We start from the raw sequence: 17,370 nt of genomic DNA on the forward strand, positions 1-17,370 counted from the left end.
GACCATCCACCTCGAATTCCAAATCCCTTCGTCTGTTGTCCGCATAACTCTTCTGCCTGCTTTGAGCAGTTTTCAATCTTTCCCGAATAATTTTGACCTTCTCTGTTGTTAACTGAACAATTTCAGGCCCTAGTAATGATCTATCTCCAATTTCAGCCCAACACACGGGAGAACGACACGGTCTGCCATACAGAGCCTCATAAGGTGCTATCTCAATACTCGAATGGTAACTATTGTTGTATGCGAACTCTATCAGTGGTAGGTGGGTTTCCCAACTTTCTTGGAAATCCAAAACACACATTCGGAGCATATCCTCTAACGTCTGTATCGTCCTCTCAGATTGTCCGTCTGTCTGAGGGTGGAAGGCAGTACTAAACTTTAATTCTGTACCCATTACACTTTGTAGACTTTGCCAGAACCTTGAAACAAACTTTGGATCTCTGTCTGACACAATTGAGACTGGAACACCATGGAGTCTTACAATTTCATTCACGTAAATTACAACGAGTTTGTCTGCATTGTACTGGGTCTTCACCGACAGAAAGTGTGCAGATTTAGTCAATCGGTCTACGATGACCAATATAGAATTCATACCTCAAGGAGTCCGTGGCAAGCCTACAACAAAATCCATGATCAGATGTTCCCATTTCCATTCTGGAATCGGAAGGGGTTGCAGCAATCCCGCTGGTCTCTAGTGCTCTGCCTTTACTTGCTGACATTGTAAACATTTAGCAATGAATTCTGCAATCTCCTTTTTCATATTTGGCCACCAGAAAGTTTGTTTCAGATTCCGGTACATTTTAGTGCTTCCTGGATGCATTGAAAACCTTGAGGCATGTGCTTCTTCCATCAGTTTTTGTTTAAGTTCTAGCACATTAGGGACACATACGTGGTTTTGAAATATAAGTACAGAATCCACCAAAGTAAACCCCGGTTTCAATTTTGCCTCCATTTCATCACGCATCTTCTTTAGAGCTCCATCTTCCATTTGGCGCAATTTAATCTCCTCAAGTAATGTCGGTTGGGCCATCACTGCTGCCACTATTGCCTCCTGACCATGAATCACCAAGTCAACCTCCATCTTATTCAGCTCACTTACCAACTCCTTTTGTTCCGTCGGTATACTTGTCAAATTCCCTACACTTTTCTGGCTAAGTGCATCTGCTACCGCATTGGCTTTGCCAGGATGATAATGGATTTGCAAATCGTAATCTTTAATAAGCTCCAACCACCATCACTGGCGCATATTCAGTTCCTTTTGGGTAAAAAGGTATTTGAGGCTTTTATGATCGGTATAAACTTCGCAAGTAGTCCCATAAAGATAGTGCCGCCATATTTTCAGAGCAAAAACTAATGCAGCTAGTTCTAGATCATGTGTGGGATAACTCTTCTCATGGGGTTTAAGCTGTTGGGAGGCATAGGCTATCACTATTCCATTTTGCATAAGCACACAACCAAGTCCCTTATGTGAAGCATCACTGTAAATCACAAAACCCTCAATACCAGACGGCAGAGCAAGGACCGGAGCGGTGGTCAACTTCATTTTTAATTCTTGGAAAGCAGATTCCCGTGGTTCTGACCATTCAAATGCAACTCCCTTTTTAGTCAACTGTGTGAGTGGTACAACAATCTTAGAGAAGTTCTGAACGAATCTCCTGTAATATCCGGCTAACCCCATAAAGCTATGTACTTCGGTCACATTCGTAGGAGTTGGCCAATTCATGATTGCCTCAATCTTGTGTGGATCGACAGAAACTCCTTCCTTTGTTATTACATGCCCCAAATACGCCACCTCATGTAGCCAGAATTCACATTTCTTGAGCTTCGCGTATAACTTCTTTTCTCGGAGGGTTTGAAGAATTAAGCGAAGATGGTCCTCATGTGCTCTTGTAGACTCCGAGTAAATAAGAATATCATCGATAAAGACCACCACAAATTCATCTAAGTAGGGCTTAAAGATGCGATTCATCAAATCCATGAAGGTCGTTGGTGCGTTAGTAACTCCAAAGGGCATAACTAGAAATTCGTAATGCCCATATCGAGTTCGAAAAGTTGTCTTCTCCACATCCTCAGCTTTAACCTTCAATTGGTGGTACCCGGACCGTAAATTAATCTTTGAGAAGACCTGTGCCCCTTGTAGCTGGTCAAACAAATCATCAATCCGCGACAATGGGTACTTATTCTTAATTGTTACCTTATTAAGTTCCCTGTAATCAATACAAAGTCTGAGTGTTCCGTCCTTCTTTTTCACAAACAGGACCGATGCACCCCATGGAGAGACACTCGGACGGATAAACCCCTTATCCAGTAGGTCTTGCAACTGCATCTTCAATTCCCTCATCTCAGCTGGTGACATCCGGTACGGAGTTTTAGAAATAGGTTGAGTTCCCAGGACTACTTCAATTGTAAACTCAATTTTGCAATCCACTAACTCTCCTGGCAATTCTTCCGGAAAAACATCTGGAAACTCACAAACAACTGGAATCTCATCAGTGTTCTCATTCCATGCTTGCCCTTCCAATACACTACACAAATACCCCCGATATCCCTTCTGGATTAATTTACACGCCCTTGCCGCAGAAATCAGATACGGTGGAGAAGTCACCCCATATCCCTGAAAATTGGATTCCGACTGCCCTGGAGGATAGAAACTGATCCGTTTAGTTAGACAATCTATGGTGGCACCATATTCACCCAACCAATCCATTCCCAGAATAATATCAAAAGAATTCATATCAAGAGGTAACAGATTAGCATATACACGGACATCCCCAATTAGAAGTTCACAAGCAGAATATACAGAGGTACAGATCATAGAGTTTCCCATAGGTGAAGATACACTCAACTCATAAGTCAGTTCTTCTTCAGGTTTATTTAAATGGTTCGCAAATAATTTTGACACAAAGGAACATGTAGAACCAGAATCAAATAATACATAAGCAGAATGACCGTGAACCATAAATGTACCTGACACCACTGTTGCTGCATTCTGAACATCTCCCGGAACCAACGCAAATACCCTACCTTGCCTCGTCGTATCCTTATTGTTAGCAGGTTTAGCAGCTGTCTTGGCATTAGGAGCTGGTGTAGACCCCCCTGAGCTTCTGGCAGCCTTATTATCATTTTGTTGATTCTTTTGAGGACAATCTTTTATCAAATGACCCGTTTTACCACATCGGAAGCATGCTCCAGACAATCGGTGACAGATTCCACGGTGCCTCATTTCACATTCTAGGCACACAGGAGCTGAATTTTGAGTAGGCGTAGTAGTGCTGGAGGTCCTTGAATTTCGCTTCTTGTTTGGTGGAGTATTCGACCCTTTAACCCATTGATTGTTCTGTCTCTTTCCTTTCCATTCGGAAATCTGAGTCTGAGCAGCAATATTCCCTTCTACAATGACAGCCCTTTCTAACACAGCAACGTAGGTAGGCAACTTCAACACATTAACTTGGTCTAGAATGGTACCCCGTAATCCTCCTTCGAATTTCCACGCCTTCTTATATTCTATATCCACCATGTGAGGTGCAAATCAGGCTAGTTCCGCAAATTGAGCTTCATATTCAGCAACAGTTTTATTTCCTTGTCTCAACATTTCGAATTCGGTCACCTTCTTGTCTCGCATACTTTGGGGAAAATATTTATCATAAAATAGCTCCAAGAATCTATCCCATGTTAACCCCTAGTGCACTGTTCTGGTAAGCATCCACCACCTCCGCGCTTCATCCTCAAGAGTGAACTCAGCAAGCTGTACCCTTTGGATTTCAGTACATGGAAAGACTTCGAACAACTTTTCAATCCCTAACACCCATGCCTCAGCCTTCATTGGTTCAATTCCTCCTTTAAATAAGGGTGGTTTCATCTTTTTAAACTCCTTTGTAAGTGTAATGGTGCGGTCCTCAGCGTGGAAATCTTGCACTACAGGTGGAGGTATCGGTGGGGGTGGCAACTGTGGCTGTTGTTGCTGTTGCTGTTGCCGTAAGGTCTCTGCCATTTCCATAATCATCCTTTCCATTCTATCCAACCGTACAGAGGTAGCTTCTTCCAGATCTTCTGTCCTTGTTCGCACCATTTTCTACAAGACAAACAATTACAACATACACAAAAGACACAAGAACATGGTTCATAATCATTAGCGTTAGCGTATGACGTTGCTATCAATCTTTCATTTATGCATGATGCCTAAATCTTGCTAGACATCCTAGAGCTCAATGGATCTGTGTGTGAGATAACAACTCGTGCTCTGATACCACAGTCACACCCTTAACTTGCCCCTAACAGTCTGGGTATGACCTATTCGGAAACAGACACTTAACCTATTATATATAACCTGAGGGGTCTGACTGGAAGCGTTAGATGGTCAAAGATGACCTCAAAATATATCCATTGAGCTACTATCATCATGCCAGGATCACACAACAACCGGTAATTAAACATACAAAAGATATGCATCTGAGACTGAGTTATTTACATATAGTTATACAACACCAATTCTAAGATTGGGCAACTAACGAAATAGTAAGTACATTCCAACTTTAGTCGGTAGTCGGTATGAGTACAAGCCAAAATCCACAAAACTCTAATAAGTGCACGGCTTCCCCAAATGCCTGGGCATACTTAAGTTGACAAAAGGTAGATAAAATCGATGTTAAGACTGACCTCCAAGTGGGTTACCTACAAAATTAAACAAGATTGCAGAGTGAGACAAGCTCAGTGAATAACAGTACTTAAACAGTTTAATACCCAATTTAAATCGTAATACATCATACTGTATTCATAAAAATCGAATCTATACAGTTAATCTGATGCAGTATCACTTTCAGAACGGCCTTGGGCCCAGTTATAATAGAATGGCCTATTGGCCCAGAAAAACAGCACAGCCTTTCAGCCCAAAAATTTACAGAACCGCCTTTCGGCCCAACAGAACAGCCTTTCGGCTTAACAGAACGGCCTTCTGGACCAGAAGCATACAGATGTACAAATTTTCTTCAATGTTCATATTTTTATCGGGTTAACTCTATACACATGTTAATGTAGTAATCTATGGAAAACCAAATGTTAATAGCATTAGATATTAACGGTAGACAGATGTACATTTAATGTACTATTACTCACAATGTCGAGGCGGAGCACTCGTTTCTCCCAGAGTGTGTCCTACACACATACAAGATCACAAATTAGTTCTCTTTTCTTTATTCAATCATTCTCTGATTCGCTTAACTTCGACTGAATTTATAGATATCAAAATGGTATTAAATACAAATTTCGATAATATTAGAGGGTCCAACACACAAAACAGAGCATCCTGAAATTTCCAGCCTGGGCCGCATGTGCGGCTGTGAGCCCCGCACGTGTGGCAAACTCTCCCGCACGTGCACAGAATGGTCTCGCACGCGCCTTTTAAGCAGAACCAAAACTCTAAATTTTCCCATTTTCCCGCACGTGCGGCCGTAACTCCCGCACGTGCAGCAGTTGTTCCCGCACGTGCGGCCATGACTCCCGAACATGCGGCGATTCTGCATATTTTCAGTCCGAAATTTCTTTTAAAATCCCATTTTTTGTAGATGATCACAAGGCTTCCAATAGGTCTAAAAATTATGGAAATAAAATTGCATTCACATACATCAATCTTGGTAAAAAAAGATCGTTAACTTTAAGTTCAACAATATAAATTAATTCCATAATATTCCATCTTCACATACACATACCCACACACGTGATCACAAAGGTGGATGTAATTTGATAATTGAGAGAACAAGATGTATCTTCTCACTAGATCACTCAAATTAAAGAAAAAGAAATGAAGGATGAGATTATCATGTTAATTCTTCAACCTCTATACCTAAAACTTCCATTACAACTCTAAATCACATAACGCCCAAGGGATTTCTACCCAAAGCAAGAAAAGGATGAAATTAGATGGATTAATCTCACCTTGGACTTCAATCTTAAAGGAGCTTCTCAATTTTCCTAAATTCTCTTCCTTGTTGATCTTCTCCAACACTCTCCTCTAAACCTTTCTTTAGAGTTCGTTTAGAGAGATATTTTAAACCAAAGTTCTTGATTCAACATGTAAGGGACATACGCCTATATATATATATAAAGGAAAATGAAAAAAGATTCAATCGTTTAATCATCCTAAATTGAAATTTCACAGAAAATCCCACAATAGCTTAAAAATCATGCAGATTCCAAATGCGAAACCAATTTCAGATAATTAAGCCTCTAAGGCCTCCAATTTCAGATGCAAACATTTTAGGTGTGACAGATAATTTTCTTATTAAACAGATAGGAATCCTTCTTTCCAAGATTCTCCTAATTCAACATGATTTCACATAGAATTTCACAATAAGCATTCAAAAGCACAGAATAGAGGACTGAAAAGATACCAAAATCGTATACGAGGGACGGGTTATTACAAGGTAGGAATTCCAGGGATCGAGAGAGGCGTCAGTCTCCTCGACGTCGAAGCAGGTCGCCCAGGTGGGACAAGCAGTCGTAGGGCAGATCTTCTCAACCTCGAGTCGAGAGGGGATTTGACTCGAATCCGTGCCCATTAAGCTTTGCGGTATTTGTGGGCAATACACCCATGACAGAGGCAGACTCGATCGTTCGAGACCCAAATGTAGCGGTCAAGTTTGCTCGACAAATTTTTCCTCCTGAGGTTTAGCAATTGATGGTAGGTCGTCAGGACTACGAAGTATTTCGCGAAGGCATTCACGAGGCGGTGAAGGGGCTTTACACTGCCTATGAAATCGGCATATGGTTGCGCGCTGCCCATTAAGAAATGGAGAAGAAAGAGGAACGTATTCAAAGTTTGGAGGCTCGCGCGGAGGCGGCTGAGCGCGAGTTAAGGAAGACCAAGGCGGCCCAGGCACAACCCGCCGGGCACGGAAACCCAATCGTGGAAGAAAGGGTTACCAGTCGGCTCATCAGTTCCGCGCTTGCCGATCGTGAGACGGCGAGTATGTTCGCAATGGAGAACACGAAGGGGAGGGCCTATGAGAAAGGTTTCCATGAAGGCTGAAAAGTTGGAATCGAAAAGACCAAGGTAAAACTTGCCGAAGAAGTTTGCCGATGTGAAAATCGTGGATTTAGGCACGGTTGGATCAAAGCATCTCAAGCTGCAGAAGCTCTTCGAGCGTCGGGCATTGATTCGGCATCGCCACTCTACCACAGTAAACATTTTCCATTTTCTGCTTTTGAAGTCGAGAAGAGTGAGGATGAGGGTGATGCTGTATAAGTATACTTATTGTAAGATTGCAATGCAGATCGCGTTCGAAACTATGTAATATATTGCTTGTTTTATTGAATAAAAAACGTTCTATGATAAATATTTTGTTGCAATTCGTATTTGGTATGTATGCGTTTCGTTTTACTGTATATGTTTGAATGAATGTATAGACGTTGATCGGCAGGGTCGGCCCATACGTGATAGCCGTTTATTCCTGAATGAGGCTATTGTAACTTAAGGAAGCCAAAAGCCAGTGGGTAGAGTGGCTGCGGCAAATTGAACTCGGCTCGGGACCTAGATTTTTGGCCAGTGCACGTGCTTTAAAAAGTCGTTTGGATGACTATGCCGTGGCGAATGTCAACCGACGTTTTTCTCATGGAGTTTAGTGTTAGTGAAATCGCCTCGGATTGGGGCCTCGAGATTGCTGCCAGTATTGAAAATAAAAAGAGTGGGCGCTTCGTGCAGATAAACAATCACTTATGTGAGGTGGGATAAGTGGGGATGTAAGTTAGAGAGACTGGAGTTCAGCCGAACTTGATGTTGCCATGGAGCGCGGTAGAGGACCCATCCGTATGGAAAGTAGGGCGTCCAAAAGTTGGCATGAATCTTCAAGTCGTTGAAGCAGATCACCCCGAAAGGAAAGGCAACGACTGTTGGGTTTATCCTTCCTTGTCCTGGATCTTTGCCTTGACATTGTCAATGGTATCAGGGGAGGACTTGGGTAAAGTTGGCTCAAGGCATTGCAAACCGCGGAGGACTTCAAGGTGATAGGAGTTGATTCGGCGCTGCCGCTTTACCAATGCGTCTTCTCCCCTTTTTAGCTTTTGAGTTTGGAAATGGGTATTGTAATGCTCAAACGCAAGTTGCGTTTATGTAACAACTGTCTGATTAAATAAAAATTGTAATGCTCAAATGCGGGTTGCGTTTATGTAAGAATTGCTTGATCGAATAAAAAGCTTTATTTCAAACATCTGCGTCTTATTCTGAATTTTTTATATGCTCAGTTAAGCACCTTATTTCTGATGTTGGCGAGTTTTGTTTTGTTCGTGCCAAAGGGTACTCCAAATCCGGAGGCTAAATCGGCACTAAGGTGCTATGCACCAAAGGGGGGCTCCGAATCCGGAGACTTAATGTGGCCAATCGTGACTCCACGAAGGACGCTCCGAATCCGGAGGCTTAATCGGCCCTAAGGTGACATGAACCAAAGGGGGCTCCGAATCTGGAGACTTAGTGTGGCCAATCGTGATATCCACGAAGGGCACTCCGAATCCGGAGGCTTAATCGGCCCTAAGGTGACATGCACCAAAGGGGGCTCCGAATCCGGAGACTTAATCGGCCCTAAGGTGACATGAACCAAAGGGGGCTCCGAATCTGGAGACTTAGTGTGGCCAATCGTGATATCCACGAAGGTCGCTCCGAATCCGGAGGCATAATCGGTCCTAAGGTGACATGCACCAAAGGGGGCTTCGAATCCGGAGACTTAGTGTGACCAATCGTGATATCCACGAAGGGCGCTCCGAATCCGGAGGCTTAATCGGCCCTAAGGTGACATGCACCAAAGGGGGCTTCAAATCCGGAGACTTAATCGGCCCTAAGGTGACATGCACCAAAGGGGGCTCCGAATCCAGAGACTTAGTGTGGCCAATCGTGATATCCACGAAGGGCGCTCCGAATCCGGAGGCATAATCGGCCCTAAGGTGACATGCACCTAAGGGGGCTCCAAATCCGAAGGCTTAATCTGCCCTAAGGTGACATGCACCAAAGGGGGCTCCGAATCCGGAGACTTAGTGTGGCCAATCGTGATATCCACGAAGGGCGCTCCGAATCCGGAGGCTTAATCGGCCCTAAGGTGACATGCACCAAAGGGGGCTCCGAATCCGGAGACTTAATCGGCCCTAAGGTGACATGCACCAAAGGGGGCTCTGAATCCGGAGGCTTAATCGGCCCTAAGGTGACATGCACCAAAGGGGGCTCCGAATCCGGATACTTAGTGTGGCCAATCGTGATATCCACGAACGGCGCTCTGAATCCGGAGGCTTAATCGGCCCTAAGGTGACATGCACCAAAGGGGGCTCCGAATCCGAAGACTTAATCGGCCCTAAGGTGACATGCACCAAAGGGGGCTCCGAATCCGGAGGCTTAATCGGCCCTAAGGTGACATGCACCAAAGGGGGCTCTGAATCCGGAGCCTTAGAGTGGCCAATCGTGATATCCACGAAGGGTGCTCCGAATCCGGAGGCTTAATCGGCCCTAAGGTGACATGCACCAAAGGGGGCTCCGAATCGTCGTCATGACAAGCGTTACAATGGGGTTTGTGAAATGATTTGAGCTACGAAGAAAAATGCTTGCATTGCAGAAGTGATATATATACAAGTATCAAAGCCCACAGGTCGAGAGTGATAGGGTTTTCATAAAATCTCTGCTTGTGCCGATTGGGGAGAGCCATGGATCTCTTCAATGCCACGGGCTGTCGGGAAGCGCACAAGCTGATGATAAGTGCTTGGAACGACCTTCATAATATGTATCCAGGTTCGCCCCATGATGACATTATACGGCGAAGGGAGCTTTACGACCAGGAATTCTACTTCGACCGTTCTGGAGCCCGCTCGAACAGGTAGTATGATCTTCCCTAATGGGTATTCAGAATTCATATTAAAGCCAAACAATGGGTGAGGCGCCGGAAACAGATCTGACTCGCTGAGGCTGAGTTTGATGAAAGTTTGGTAATACATAACCTCTGAAGTACTCCCCAGGTCTATGAGAATGCGTTCAATGGTGAACCGATTTATGCGTAATTTAATAACCAACGGATCGATGTGGGAAGTTGTTATGCCACTAAGATCAGAGTCATTGAAAGTAATTGTCGAAGCTTCTGTGGGCCATTCAGTCGAAATACGTCGCTTTTGGGGGATTGGATGCGATTGAATTGTGTGCACGGTTGGGGTGCAGACGGGCTGTAGATCTTATGGATCACGCCAAGTGGAGGTGAGTCCTGCCTCAAGGCTAGTGCCTTGATTGGCTTTCCCTTTCTCACATACTGTTGCAGTCGGCTGTCTTGCACCAGTTCTTCCAGGTGATCTTTTAATGCGTAACAGCTCTCCGTTTCGTGGCCATGCTCTTTGTGATATTCGCACCGCCTATCCCTTCTTCGCATGTCGGGCGGCCCCACCATCTTTGACGGCCATTTAAAGAATGGAAGGTGTTGGACCTTGGTCATTATTACAGCTATTGGTTCTGACAACTCTGTGTACTTCTTGTCGGCACGCCTCGAACGCCTGCTATCGACTTGCAGTTGTTTATTCGTCCGGTGGGAGCATTGATCGCTTGATCGGCGAGTGTCCCACCTTTTGTCTCGTTCAGCGCGTTGCCGAGGCTCTGGGCTAGGAGGTGGCACGGAACTTATTGGTTGAGCAATTTCAGGGCGGACCGTTCTGTTGGACATTTGGCCGACTTTTATTCTCAAGGCATCATCTTCCACTTTGCAATACTCTTCAACTTTCTTCATCAACGCCCAGACTGTTTTGGGGGGTCTTCTGGTCAGGGAACTGCGAAGAGGACTGTCAGGATGTAGTCCCATTTTGAAGGCGGTGATGGCCATGAAGTCGTTGCAAGCGTCGTCGACGAGGTTGAAGCACTCCCAATAGCGCGCTGAATACGCTCTGAGCGTTTCTCCTAACTGAATCTGCATAGCCCACAGAGAGTCGGCCTGTTTCGGCTGTACCTCATTGGTGATGAACCTGGCCCTGAAGGATTTTTGTAATTGATGGAAGCTTTTGATCGAGGCCGGCTCTAGCTTGTAATACCACCTGACAGCTAATGGCCCCAGGCTGCTGGGGAATATTCGGCACATGAGGGCTTCGTTGTCTGCGTGCAATGTCATGGCCTGCTTGTAATGATGGATATGATCAGTAGGGTCTAATTTTCCATCGTAAAGAGTGAATGACGGAGCTTTGAACTTCTTGGGCAGGGTCGCCCTTGCAATCCGTCAGACAAAAGGATCGTGCTGGTCCTCTTCATCTGAACTGCTCCTCCTGCGCTTGTTCCTTGTATGTAGACTCTTTTTGGAGGAGCTGGAAGTTTCGGATCGTCCCTTCTTGTTGAGCTCCATGGGTAATGAGTTGGAGTCGCTATCGATATCCTTTGGTCGGGCTCGGGGTTGTTGTCTACCGGCCCTCGGAGGTCGTTTGGGCTCTTGGCGTATGGCTTCTCTTGATTTTGCGACTTCGAGGGCCAAATCTTGATGGAGACGTTCATTTTCAGCGATCATGTTCTCCAGCCTTTGTTCGTTCTACTTTGCTTGTTCCATGACCGCCTGCATTGTCTTTTGCGCTGAGGTCGTTGGTGAGTCGAAGTTCAAGGCGCGTCTTGCAGAGATGGTTTCTTTTCCGAGCATATTTGCTGGAGTGAGGTCATCTCCCTGTGTGGTCTCGTTAATGGCTATCGGAGGATCTTCAGTCACGCTTGCCATAGATGTATTTGAGTATTCCCACAGACGACGCCAATTGTGGAGAAGTGGTTTGGAAATACTCTTCAAATCCTGGGAGACGCTAGTGATCCTCAGCTAGTCACCTGAAAAGGTACAAACACTCCAGTCGAGGGTGCTGGAATTAGCACTTCGACGGACAAGTTAGTTCAAACACTCAGGATAGCTTGTTTACTAAATTTAGTGAAGTGATTCTTACATACCTTTCTATAACCGTTGTTCTTGTATTTATACCTGTTCTTTTTGATCCTTGGGGCCAAGGCCTACTTTTTAATCATTGTCCTTTTTTTTATTTGGCCCTAAGGACTTACATTTATTCGGCACATATATTATATTCGGCTCCCCACTCTCGTAGGATACATCCGATTAATATCAGTCTTCCAATGGTACGCACCTTCTGATTTTTCCATGTATTCGGCCCCCACAGTGTAGTTTTGAATTCATATCTGTCCACCGTAGGAAAATTTGTTTTGTATTCTATTGTAAATTGAAATTGAAGGTCGTAGAGGTGACAGAAACCAAAATTGACTGTACCATTGTGATTAGCATAATTTTTAGAGCCCATGGTGAAATTTAATTAAAAACTTATTTGTTTTGTAATAATTAGAGTAAAATAAAATTGAGTGAAATCAATTATTCATAAGCAAGCTTGATTTGTTTAAGCTAATTACACCTATATATACGTGTTACATAAGTCTTATTGTGCTCAAATACATAAATGAGCTGAGATTTCGAGAGAGAAGGAGCGTGAACTCAACAACTAGAGAGAGAACAAACAGAATTGTAGAGAGCTTGTGAGAGATTTGAAGATTGTAGCTAGATTATACTTGAATTCACATTTTAGGTATGAATTTGATCCTTAAACCTTGGAGATAAAATATGTAGAAGTTGAATTCATCTAATTTTTGAGCTCTTTTGCATGTAATTGTACAATGGAGACATGTATTATCGTGAATTTGGAAGATAAGAGTTAATCATGTACATTCATGCATAATTTGAGATGAAATTCATGAAATTCTTACATGCATGGATCATGACTTAAGATTTGAGTTCAAATATGAGAAAATGGATGATTTTGGACAATTGGTTTCAAATTGGAAGTGCCTTCATGTTATACAATGTTTTCCAATGTTTTTGGTATCAACTTGCAAGCTTTAAGCCTTTGGAAACATGTTTTGAAATTCAAACCCAATTATGGAAATTCCAGAATTCAACCAGTTCGCTTGAGCTCAGGAAGTGGTGCTCGAGCGTAAAAGTTAAGCTCCTAGAAGTTTTACAGACAATTGTATGGTGGCTTGAGCGGCAAAAAGTTATGCTCGGGCGAACCCTGTTTTGAACGGCTTTTGGCTCAAGTGACAAGTTCTTTCACTTGAGCCTAAAATTCAAGCAACCAATACTTTTATAGAGTTTTGCAGACCGCTCGAGCAACCAAAGTTGCGCTTGAACGGAGTGCCATGTTTCAAAAACTTTTGAAAAGTTGTTTTATGTTCCAATTTCCATTCTCTTTCATTTCTGAGCATTCTTAAGCACACATTGAGCATCCTAAGTGAATTAAAGAACACGAAAGAAGCCTAAGAAGTTAAGAAAACTAAAGAAATGGATTGAATTGTATTATAACCCGATGTGTTGTGAATTATGTAGGGTCAATTATAAGGACAAATCAAGCATCTGAACACTGTGAGTAATATCTTAGTAAAGATATTTCCGTGTATGTATCATTTTCTACATGTTAACTATGTGGTAAGTTTCTAAACTTCTGAATTGGTACTTGTAGACGTTCCCGAACGTCCCAGGGGGAGGGGGGAATCCCCTGTTTTGTTCGTTGGGGCTCGCTACAGTTCGGACTCAAATTGTCACGGTTCTTAATCTGAACCAAAGAGTCCAAATCCGACAAATCGTTTTGAAAAACAGATTTTTGTAAAGAAGTGCCAAACATGGACTGTTTTGCTAGATACAGAGTCGCCACCTAAATATTTTATTTTGGGAGAATTTAGAAAACCTTGACTAGTTTGCCTAAGGCCACGTGTCCGTCATCACCAGAGTTGCCTCGGCTCGGGAACTTGGGTACAATTAGGGAAGGTCAGCTATGAGCACCCACTCTCGCCCGATCTGAAGATCGGCCTCTACTAACCATGATATCTTGTTTTGAAAACATTATGCGTTCTTATTCCGGTTATTAGCCTAGATTTACTATGTGATGCGCACAACATACAAGTATAGACTGAATCGCCTGAGTTAGAACAAAACATTTCATGTTTGTTTTTGAAAGCAGTTTGCTATTCGTAAGTAGGCTAAAATGCAGGTTTTGCCACCCTCAAGTGGGCTTTAAAAAAGATGGTTTTTGCCACTATCAAGGGCTTAAAACTCACGATTTTAATGCATTGTTCTAATTCAGGTAATTCAACCTCCATCCACAGGCATTCAAGCAGTTATATCACATAAGCAAATAGCCTCATGGTAAGCATGCTGTCATGGCAACACTTACATGCATGCAAGGATGCTAAAGCGTAAAAGCTTACCGAGTACTCCAAGCCAAAACAAAAGCTATGTTAGAAATCCATGCATGATCCTAACTATACAAAAATGCCTAATGCAACACATGCAGGAATGCGAATACAATAGGCTCGGCTATTCTAAAATGACATGTGAAATGCTACAACTAACACGTATTCAATTTGGAATTGAAACACAAATGCAGTTAGTATGATGCGCCGAGCCCGGTGCATGCAAAACGAATGAATGTATGCAAACATGCTATCATAAGTATGCTAATTGAAACATGCCCTAAACTAACCATCAAAAGCTAGTAAATAAAAGGGAAGAAAGACGTGGGGTTGGAAGACGTACACACACTCACACACACTTATTACACAATTGCCCTCGCTCGGAGGGTCCAAATAATATTACACAACCAAATGAATACTGCTAAATTAATTATTACAGAATTTCTAATTAATTAACGAATTAAATATAGAAGGAAGATGGCCGCAACCCTGCCTCGGAATGCACGAATGGTGCATGCTTGACTCGTCTCGCCCAGAAACCCGTACCATGCCACTATTGCCTCTGTTTACACTGCCTTGCTCCTCTAAAAATTTTCACGAGTCCCAAGGATGCTTCTCTGAACACTGAGGAGCATCACCAACCAAGTGGGAACATCACCGGCCAAAGGGAATAGTCATCGACCATTGGTTTAACTATCGGCTAATTGTATTTGGTTGGTCGGCAAAATAAGTAGTCGGTTGGCCAAATGTTCCTGCAGAAATCTGTTTTGACAGCAGCAGAGGACAAACAGTGTATGGTATGGGATTTTCAAGCAAATGTGTGCGTGGCCGCACTCCCTATCATGCAATGGACTCAAGGGAGCGTGGCTCTCGAACCTCGGGCCATCAATTATGCATTTTGATGCATGATGGCCTAAGAGGCCAAGCTTGCCATTCAATGTAAAATGCATGCAACAAAAGAGATGAGTGCCTTACACCCTATCATGCTTGAGATCAAGGGCATTGGAAACCGAGGAGTGAGACGTGTTTCGTCACTTTGAGTACGAACACACCTCACCCCTCATGCTTGGTTTGACACCCCAAACCAAGCAATGCAATGCATGTATACAAACATGGCCCAAATGTGCGAAATGACTAAGGTACAAAACATGCCAAATGCAATGTAACCTATGCATGCAAATGTAATGTATTAAGCATGCGAGATGCAATGCAATGCAACCTATCATGTAATGCAAACATGGTGTATTGCAAGCATGCAACTAGAGGCAATAAATCAAACATACCACTATACACAAGGATGGACTTAGACTGAAATGGGAGGCCTTAACCACACCCCAAAACAGTGGCCAAAAGAGCCAAAAATGGCACAAATTATGCATGCAAGAGTGCATACACCAAGGCCTATCACCTAAGCATGGGAGGGGGAGCCCTCAAGGACACTTAAGGGTGACAAACAAAGACATCAAACACTCATGTTAAACTCTGAAAAACATACAAAGGATGATGCCGAAATATGCTAGGAAATGGATGTAAAAAAAAAAGGGAGCATTCAAGGCCTCAAATGAGGGCATTACTCAACACCTCCCAAGCAAATAAGGCATGGATTTTTCAATGCAAAACAGAGTTTTAGCATGCAAAAGGGACCCCTAAAACCCAATGTCATGGCAACCCAAAGCCTCAAACACATAAGCATGCACAATGCTCATTTTAAGGCTCAACAAGACAACTCTTCGAGGCATGAAAGGGATGATGAATGCAATCATGCAAGCATGGATTAGGGACTGAGACGGCATGTAAAATGACCCCAAATCATTGAAACAACCCAACTAAAGCATGCTCATAACTCACTCCCTCAAGGCTCACAAGCCAAAATGCAAAGAGGCTATACCAAACATGGAAAATATGATCAAAACAGCAACCCACAAACCTCAAGCATGGTAAGACATGGCAAAGAACTTCACAACGTTAGGCCAAAATATGAGAGCATGGTAGGCTAGATGCAAGATGCACTTCTAGGCAAAATAGGGGAATATAAGGCAAGTATATTAAGCATGAAAGGGGTCATTAATCTGACTAAAAATAGAGGCATATTGTGACCTAACAACATCCAAAAACCTCTGAAATGGTACCAAAGAAAACTACTCATGCATGTTACCATTAAGAGCCAAAAATGCAAAAAAAAAAAAAAAAAAAAAAGAGACATAGGGAGAGGGGTGTCCCTCCCCTATGCAAGACCTCAAAACCCCTTCTTCACCACTAAAAATCCACTGGATTTCAGTGGTGAGAAGGCCAATACACAAGAGGTTCCAAAGCTTAACAAAGAGAGTACAAAAAGGGGCCAAACAAGGCCTAAGAGGGGGAGATCGACCCCAAACAACAAAATGAACTTAATGAAGTATCTTAAGCATGCAAATACAAGACTTTTTTCAGTTATACACGAAGCTCAAATCAGTATGCAAAGCAGGTCAAAAGCTAGTGGAAGATTGGGAAATTTAAAGCAAAAGTGTTACCCTTGAAGAACACCTCAAGAACAACAAGTCCAACCACCTTCTTCTGATCAAAACCACCTCAAAACCTCAAGAATAAACCCTCAACACCTCCCAAAGTCGAAGTATGGTGTAATGGTGTGTGTCTTAGTGCAAAAGTAAGAACAAATCACCCTTTTAGGCCCTCAAACACACACAAATGAAGAGAGAGAGGGAGATATAGAGAGAGAAGATGTATGTATCAGAATATATATGTTCTAGGTCTGATTTTGCTGAACCAAAACAAAGGAGAGGGTTTGTCTCCTTATATAGACGATCAAAGGTGCTAAGCTTCCAAGAGAAGCTAATTAAAAGGATCAAGGCTTCTTCAAGAAGCCAAGGCAAAGGGGCCAAGGCTTCTTGAGGAAGCTAAGGCAGGGTCCAGGCTTCTTGAGGAAGCTAAGACAAAGGTCCAAGCTTCCTCAAGAAGCTAGACCAAAAGGGTGCAAAAGGGGCAAAACAACCACAGATGTGCACGGGGGCAGGGTTTGTGCATTCCAGCTGGCACAGCTGGCATGCACCACGGCTAAAAAAGGCAAAATGGTGGTACCGGCCAGAAAAGGAGGCCATCGGCCAAATAGGTGGTCGGCCGGCCACACAAAATGTCGACCGGCCAATGGACTATTT

General features: G+C 43.3%; 1 protein-coding gene across 1 annotated transcript; it reads right to left on the reverse strand.

Moving 5' to 3' along the window:
- Window positions 1-691: 691 nt before the first annotated feature.
- On the reverse strand, window positions 692-1,081 carry LOC145805765 (uncharacterized). The gene has a single exon (XM_082900966.1). The coding sequence runs from the start codon at window positions 1,079-1,081 to the stop codon at window positions 692-694; it is 390 nt and encodes a 129-aa protein (XP_082757092.1).
- Window positions 1,082-17,370: the final 16,289 nt, after the last annotated feature.

The sequence above is a fragment of the Camellia sinensis genome, chromosome 13 (genome assembly GCF_055761805.1).
Source record: "Camellia sinensis isolate YWXY chromosome 13, ASM5576180v1, whole genome shotgun sequence".
In the NCBI taxonomy this organism is placed as follows: domain Eukaryota; kingdom Viridiplantae; phylum Streptophyta; class Magnoliopsida; order Ericales; family Theaceae; genus Camellia; species Camellia sinensis.

What these genes read in the sequence shown, in the direction of transcription:
- LOC145805765 (XM_082900966.1), bottom strand. Translation starts at nt 1,081, where the DNA reads ATGGAGGTTGACTTGGTGATTCATGGTCAGGAGGCAATAGTGGCAGCA.